Source organism: Lepisma saccharinum, chromosome 19 (genome assembly GCF_977018435.1).
Source record: "Lepisma saccharinum chromosome 19, izLepSacc3.1, whole genome shotgun sequence".
Lineage (NCBI taxonomy): Eukaryota > Metazoa > Arthropoda > Insecta > Zygentoma > Lepismatidae > Lepisma > Lepisma saccharinum.
Window position 1 is genome coordinate 19648093 of NC_139247.1, and position 8791 is coordinate 19656883.

The 8791-nt window shown below is 40.4% G+C and overlaps 1 protein-coding gene across 1 annotated transcript; it reads left to right on the forward strand.

The window, feature by feature from the left end:
• Nucleotides 1-1086: 1086 nt before the first annotated feature.
• LOC146002954 (uncharacterized) lies at nucleotides 1087-1986 on the forward strand. Its single transcript, XM_083141114.1, has one exon. It carries the CDS (start codon nucleotides 1087-1089, stop codon nucleotides 1984-1986), a length of 900 nt encoding a protein of 299 aa, XP_082997240.1.
• The last annotated feature ends 6805 nt before the right edge of the window (nucleotides 1987-8791 follow it).

The window sequence follows — 8791 nt, forward strand, 5'->3', positions numbered from 1 at the left end:
GCAGTGTTTGGTCAAAACTAGAGGATGTAATGGACAAGATATCCGAATTATCAGATGAGCAATCTCACGACGAGAAGAGAGCGTCGCTTGAGCAAAGTTACTTTACGTTAGAAGCTAAAATGCTTTCAATAATAGACAAAGACTCTTCGAGAAAGAATAACACATGTAAGCCTGAAACTAAATCTCCAATCAAGCTCCCAGATGTAACTTTACCAACGTTTGACGGAAACTACACTCAATTTTCATCGTTTCAAGATATTTTTGTAGCCCTCATAGAAAAAAATGAATCCTTGTCAGACATACGAAGATTGCAGTATTTACGGCTTTCGCATCTACTGCAGAGATGCATCTCCTATTCATCCTTTATTCAGATGCCAGTCATTTCTGAAATTGACAAATAAACAGAAATATAAATTCCTGCATGAGAACCGCATATGCACGAACTGTTTGCGTTTTGCTAAACACTCAGTTTTAAATTGTAAAGCAGGCTCTTGAAGGTACTGTAGGTTGCGTCATCACACGAGTTTGCACGAAGAAAGGGGTGGCGAGCGCCGTGTACCTCCCATCCCTCCAGGAATATCAGCTGCGAACGAAGGAATCAGTGTTTCCAACCCTCAAGTCAGAGAAGGAGCCAGTTCATCGTATTCAGTAAAGAATAAGAACCAAAATGTTTTGCTGGCTACTGCCTGTGTGCTGGCAAAGGACAAAGATGGAAAATACATGCCTTGCCGCATCTTATTGGACCCGGGGTCTCAAGTGAACCTCATTGGTATAGATACGGTACAACGTCTTGGGTTACGAAGACAGAGACAAAATACGTTGATACAGGGAATAAGTTCCAACACTGTAAATTCACCTTATGCTGTGAATGTGGAATTAAAATCAAGATTCAATGAATTTACTGTAGAGGCACAATGTTCTGCCTTGAAAAATATTACTGAACGTTTGCCTGCAGAATAAATGGATACTTCGACATCGGAGATACCTACAGATATTGACCTGGCGGATGAAAACTTCAATGTTCCTGCAAAGATTGACCTTTTAATTTCTTAAAGTATATTTTTCGATATCCTACTGCCAGAGAAGATGTCGAAACAAGGACCTTATCCTACGTTACAAAACACACAGTTTGGCTGGATTGTAGTGGGCAACACTCCAGGAACAACGTCACATCAAAGCAGATCATTCATCATACAGGGTGAGCCGTTGGAAATCCTTTTACATCGTTTCTGGTCGGTGGAAGATTTGTCGGAAGAAATCATGTCGCCTAAAGAAAAGAAAATGGAAGCACATTTTCGCCAAACTACAGAAAGGAATGAAGATGGCACTTACACGGTACGCTTACCTTTGACCGAAGAAAGAACAGCATTAGGGGAATCTTTGGAACATGCACACACCAGATTTTTACAGTTAGAACGCCGACTAGAGAGAGAACTGGAATTGAAAGAAGAATATGTGGAATTTATGAACGAGTACGAGAGATTACACCACATGCAAGCAGTGCAAGAAGTGCGAGAGGCGCCAGCAACTGAAGACATCCGATATTTCATTCCCCATCACACAGTTGTGAATACAGCCAGCTCCACGACGAAAGTACGGGTCGTATTCGACGCTTCAGCAAAAACGACCAGTGGCAGGTCACTCAATTGTCTACAAAGTGCAGGACCGGTTCTACAAGAGGATCTGTTCGGGTTACTGCTTCGCTTCAGGACTCATATAATTGCTCTGAAATCTGATATTGATAAGATGTATAGGATGATTCATATGCACCCTTCTGATAGGAAATTACAGTGCATATTATGGAGAAAATCTCACGACGAAAGACTGATGATCTACGAATTAAACACTGTAACTTATGGCCTGACAGCTAGCTCATATCTAGCAACTAAATGCCTACAGCAACTAGCGACAGAAATGCACAACTATCCACAAGCTGCTGAAATACTGAAGAGAGACTTTTATATAGATGACTTGCTGTCAGGGTAAGAAGACGAGAATCAAGCCATTAATCTACGTGAAGAACTGTCAGCATTATTATCGGCAGGTGGATTTAAGCTATGAAAATGGGCATCCAATTCTGCAAGAGTAATGGAAACTATACCTTTAGAGCTACGGGAAGTTAAAGACACGATTCTGTTTAACGACGACAGTACAAAAACTCTAGGTGTCAATTGGAATACCACCGCTGACACTCTTTGCATATTAACTCACGGAGATTCAGCGCTAGCGCCAAAACACAATGCTGAGTAGGCTACACTCACACCGGCAAAGAAACATCATCTTACAACCTACCATCCACGCAGCAATCCAGTCGACGGGAGGAAAAAATGCATTACAACTTCCCCTACGCGGGATCAAGCAGAGAAAGCAGATACCAACGCTCGTTTGGTAAACAACAATCACCCAGCTATCAACAATCAAAGAAACAATACGGCTGCTGGCTGCAGCAAACCTCCTTACGATAAACAAAGCCTTTCGACGATACGTGCAAAGAAAGAAAACAATTTAGCCTGCTACGATTTGAACGTTCAAGAAACATTAAGCAAGCGCAGGGTTGCCAGTCAAATCGCGCAACTCTTCGATCCGCTTGGAATTATTGGGCCTGTTATTGCACTGTTTAAACAATTTCTACAGAAACTATGGAAATTAAATATATCCTGGGACGATGAGTTACCTTCAGATTTATTAAACGAATGGAAGGCTTTACAAGCACAAATATGCCACATTTTAGATATTAAGGTTCCACGCTGTATTTTACCTAAAGGGAAGACAATAAGCATTCAAATTCACGGGTTTTCTTACGCGTCTGAGAGAAAGTACGGCGCGTGCATTTACGTCAGAACTGTCATCGCAGGATTAGAAGTTAATTCACGCTTATTGTGCAGCAAGGGGAAAGTTGCACCGATTAAGAAAATAACTTTGCCCTGCCTTGAGCTGTGCGCAGCACTTATATTGGCAAAATTAGTTAATAAAGTGATACCTTTATTGAATCTATAAATAAAGAAGGTATATTTATATACAGACTCGCAGATTGTTTTGGCATGGATTGCAAAGGACCCAGAGACATGGAAACCCTTTGTGGCAAATAGAGTGGCTCAAATACAGGAATACACACAGGTGTGTGATTGGCGGCATGTAAGATCAAAGGATAATCCTGCTGATATGTTATCGAGAGGAGTCGAACCCCTGAACCTAAAGGAAAACTCACTTTGGTTCCAAGGACCAGTATTTCTAAGCCAATCAGATAAAGATCCGAATTTTGCCATCAACGAGATTAGTTTTGGAATAAATGCACCTATAGAAGTACCAGAGCGAAGGAAGGTGAAAATAACCTCATTGGTAACTACACACAAATCAGATGAAATTCTTACGAGATTCTCTAACTTTTTGAGAATGATAAGAGTTGTGGCATTCATTGACAATTGCAAGAGACCCACGAAGAGAAATGTTGATACTTCGAAACTGAATGCCAAGGATTTGCAACGAGCCACAGATACGTGCATTAAAGTAGCGCAAGCCTTTTTCTACGCGAAGGAAATAGAAGACTTGACTCACGAGAGAGAAGTTTCTCCGAACAGTGGAATAAAAGAACTGTATCCATTTCTTGACGCCGATTCTATTATTCGCGTGGGCGGACGTTTACAAAACAGCGATCTAGCTTTTGAGGCTAAACATCAGATAATCTTGCCGCCTAAGGCCCATCTTACACGCTTGTTAATTGAATACGAACATCACAGATTACTGCATGCTGGAACACATTTGCTACTTTCCTCTATCAGACAAAAATATTGGATCGTCCGGGGAAGACAAATAGTTAAGCACTTCCTACACTATTGTGTTAAATGCCATAGACATAAATCAGAAGCTAGTAAACAACTGATGGGACATCTACCGGAGCACAGAATCCGAGCAGCTTATCCATTCATGTACAGTGGCGTAGACTACGCGGGACCGATAAGGATAAAGACTGGAGCGCCAAGGAGCAAATCGACGAGAAAATGTTTCATTGCACTTTTTGTGTGTTTCTCAACGAAGGCTGTACACGTTGAAATTGTTACCGATTTAACAACCGAAGCATTTTTAGCTGCATTGAAAAGATTTATATCCCGAAGAGGAAAATGTGCAGCCATTTACAGTGACAACGCCAGTACCTTTCTAGGTGCACACAGAGAACTTCAGGAACTACGCAATATGTTTGAATCTACCCCGTTTCAAGATGTCATTCAAGACTACGCTGCAAATGAGCACTTTGAATGGAAATTCATACCGCCAAGAGCGCCAAATTTCGGTGGACTCTGGGAAGCGGCGATTAAATCGCTAAAACATCATCTACGAAGAGTGATGGGAAACACCATACTAACCTACGAAGAGTTAAGTACTTTACTTTGCCAGATTGAAGCAATATTAAATTCAAGACCACTTTGCATTTTACCCGACGAATCAGATTACCAGATATTAACTCCAGGGCATTTTCTTATTGGCAGACCCATAACAACCTTCCCAGAACCTGACCTTACCCTCATTCCTGACAATAGACTCAGCAGATACCAGCTGATACAGAAGATGAGAAGATCCATTTGGAAGCAGTGGAATAAAGAATATCTACATTCTCTTCAACAACGCCACAAGTAGACATCCTCCACGAAGAACTTATCTCCAGGGACAGTTGTACTACTGAAGGAGGACGACGTACCCCCACTACAGTGGAAAGTAGCTAAGATGGAAGCGGTGAAAACGAAAGACGGCGTTTTTAGAAGAAGGGTTAGTAAAATTGTTCTCCTCCCCATAGGTAAAGACGGAGATTATTTGAATTATGTTCATTCAACCGGGGTGAGTATGTTCGGGAATGAAAGCATTCTGCTGCGAGCCGTCTGGGGAGCATGCGCACAAGCGCAAAGACTGAAGATTACTTGCTCATGTGAGCTCGGCCGTGCAACATTATCTACGATATTAGACAGTTGTAATTACGGTTCTGGATACCAATATGTATTCTTTAGTATTAAAAATATTCTAAAATTTAAATCGATGTACCGTATTATTCATCTGGTAGAACTACGCCTAAGGTAAAACAGTTAACTTAAATTACCAGAGTATCAACTCATCAGAAGTCGGTCATTACCGCAACAATGTTCGAGAAATTATTTTCGAAGTGATGAAGTACGTTTGTACTTGTGAAAATGCGAGATATTTCTTCTAACTTATTATTGTGATTAGACATTATTAGTGGAAAATATCTAGAGGCTTGAAAATTGCAGGACGATATTATTTTCCTTTGACACTACAACACACGAAATGCTTGTTTACTGACGCAAATCTCTTGTTCAGAACAGTCTTATGAAATGTATTTGCTGTTGCGTAAGGTAACACGAAATAATTACACCGTTTGCGAACTACCAAATCTGCGCAACGTTAGACGTAAACAGGCTGCGAATTTTATTCATAAAATCACTTCACATTTGACAGTATTAGGCAAGAGAGACTCGTGGAACACTATATTAAGGTGCTGGAGTAATTACTTCTTATTTTTCTTCCTCGAAGAACAACAATTTTTAAAGTAGAGCAACAGTCGTTCCGCGCTTTCTTATTTCTTTTAAATTCTTCCACATTCCTTTAATTGGGTTAAAAATAAATAAAAATATTGCTTGCATTTCTGTCATTGACGTAGACCAGGCCCGTACGAAGAATTTCTTTGAGGGAGGGGCCAGACCCAGATTTATATATATATATATATATATATATATATATATATAAGAGAGAGAGAGAGAGACAGATATTACAAAATAGTTCAAATAGTGCTAGCGCCATTGAAAAGCCATGATAATTCTATGTTTAGAAAATAATATATTTATAAATTAAATGTTGCGAACTAGAAATTATTATTACAATAAAGAACATGTCTAATTGTGAGTTAAGAAAAAAGACAATAATAAAGAGCCATTCTTGCATCACGATTGCAGTTCGAAAAAGTCGGGACAGGGATTGAAAGTAACGCACTGTCCTGACTAAATCGGTGAATCGGACTCTGCTAGCCTTGCATTATAAAACTAAAACCATCCAATATTGCAGACTGAAGTCTTTTGCGCAAGAAACAGATCAATTTATGTAAGAACAAAATTGAAATGTTTACACATTTCTAAAATCGACGATGTTATTTTCGTAGTTATTGATAGGTTCACATTTAAATATATCAGGGTTCGAGGGGGCATGGCCCCCATGCCCCCTTCCCTGGGTACTGGCCTGACGTAGACAGTGGGAGAGAAATTTTGAAGAATCTTTCTATTAAATTTATTATATAAATCCACGTTATGCTCAGATAGGTTTATTGACAATCGTAAACTTTTCGTTTAATAGATAATATTTGATTTAAAACGACGGGAGAACATTGGTCGAATTTCTTTTCTTGCTCTTTTGAGAGAATATACGTATACTTCTACAATATCAATCGCATTCGGAAACGGTGAAGAAAAAATGACTTGGTTTTCAAAGGCAGACAAGCTTGGTAGTGTAGCTTGCTCGCGTTCAAAGTGACTCACTCACGCTATTTAAGGCCGCTTCTTATCGCAAAACACTGTCCGTCGATGCACAGTGCCTGCACCCAGTAAGTTACAAGTGACCAGAGTCGAATTTTAAAAAGAATCTGAAGAATGATAGATTTCATCAGAGGCGGCTAGGTGGGCACTAGCTCAACATGCAATAGTTTAAGTAATAATTTCTGACAAACAAGAAACCTTATCGAATAAGTATTAGGATAGTAATACGTGTATCCGCTCCTTTTTAACAATGTAAGCTCGAAGACAATCTGTATTCCATTTGTTTATATTGGCAACTTCATCAACCGGGTGTTATTATAAGGAACTATTTCGTAGATGTTCATTTAACAGTTATAAAAATAAAAATAAAATATATTCACAAGCTTAGATATACTAACAACGAAGAAATAAATTCAGAATTAAAATTTAAAATGCATGTGTATAGAGTAATTCTACACTATGTGGAAGAAAGTCATTGGACACCCCGATTTCAACTCTGAAACGAACTCCTCATGGAAGAGAGAGTATAGACGGGTATATATACGGCAGCAGGAGGCTTCTCAGATCATTCGCTGATAAAATGACGGACAGGAAAGAGCTCAGCATATTTGAAAGAGGGATCGTAGTAGGCTGCTCCATAGGAGGCATGAGTATACGTAGCATAGCCTATGCCCGACAGGTCCCTAAATCAACTGTAGCCTATGTCATCAAGAAGTGGACGGTAAAGGGACGCTGTACCAATACACAACGAAATTGGACACCGCGACAGGAGAGTGCTGAAGAGGCAGATTCGGAAAAACAGGACCCGTCTCTTGCATTCGATTGCAGAAGAGTTTCAAAGTGCGACCAATTTGACTGTTTCGACCAAGACACTTCGCGAGGAAGCCCATGCACTGCGTTATCATGGTCGAGCAGCTGCCCACAAACCCCTGACAACAATGAACAATAAACGGCAGAGACTACCCTGGTGTAAATAGCGGAGAAACTAGACCATGGAGCAATGTCGGAAGGTCCTATGGAGCGATGAATCAAACTTCACACTGTTTCGATCAGATGGAAGAGTGTGGGTATTGCGATTACCCGGAGAACGTCTGTTACCCGAGTGTTTAGTGCCTACAGTGAAATATGGTGGTGGCGACATCATGTTCGGGAGTTGTTTCAGCTGGCATGGGGTGAGTCCACTGGTATCGGTGCATGGCCACATGACGTCTGCGTCCTACGGAGATATTCTCGACAACTCTATGCTCCCCACGTTGTGGCGTTTCTATGGAAACCAAGAATATGTGCTCCAGGACGATAATGAGACTTGTCATGTTTCCAGTGCTACCATGGAGTGGTATGCAGAAAATAATGTCACCCGACTGGATTGGCCTGCCCAGAACCCTGAAATCAACCCTATCGAACATCTATGGGGCAAACAGGAGCGCCAATTAAGATCGCGATCGCCTCGCCCTTCTACACTTCCAGGGATGGTTACTGTACTGCAGGAGAAATGGCGGAATATCCCACTCGGTGTACTACATGACCTTGTGGCCAGTTTTCCACGACGAGTGGCTGCTGTTATCGCTGCCAAAGGCGGACCGATCTCCTATTGATTGCAAGAAAACTGATGGTATCCGCTGACATGTGGTGTCCAATGACTTTCTTCCACATAGTGTAGAAGTACAGAGCTATATCAGAGTATTGAACTTCTTTTTACAGGATAACGTTTACAATATTGACGCGACAGAATAATTAAGAACTGCTGCTCCAAGGGAAACAAAGGGCGTACTGTATTGGTTAGAGTTCTTGAAAGCATTGGTTGCGGTCCCAGGTTCAATCCTCCATACTAGGTGTTTTTTTAAATTTTTCTTAAATCCCCTTCTATTAAACAAGAGCATTGTAATATTATTTGTAATGGCAGTGTATAGTGGCTACATTGTTCTGCATATGGAATATATAAAAAATAAACAAATAAATGAATTGACACACGTTTAAAGGGATATTTGCATGTATAAGATCGTGAATTATGACACTCTAACGATAATTGTGTACTGCTTCAAAGACATTGACAAATATTAATGAAATAACTATTTATATTTGTGGCAATTCAGGACATACTAATTTTACACCTTTTCCCACTCGAGTATAATGCAAGGATACATCCGCAAATATGGAATGAAAAGTTCTCATCATGTGTAATTCTCCATTAAAAGTTCTCGCCAAGTCTTGCATCTACATTTCACATTGGCCAGCTCCTTCTTCTTATTTTCAGGAGCTAA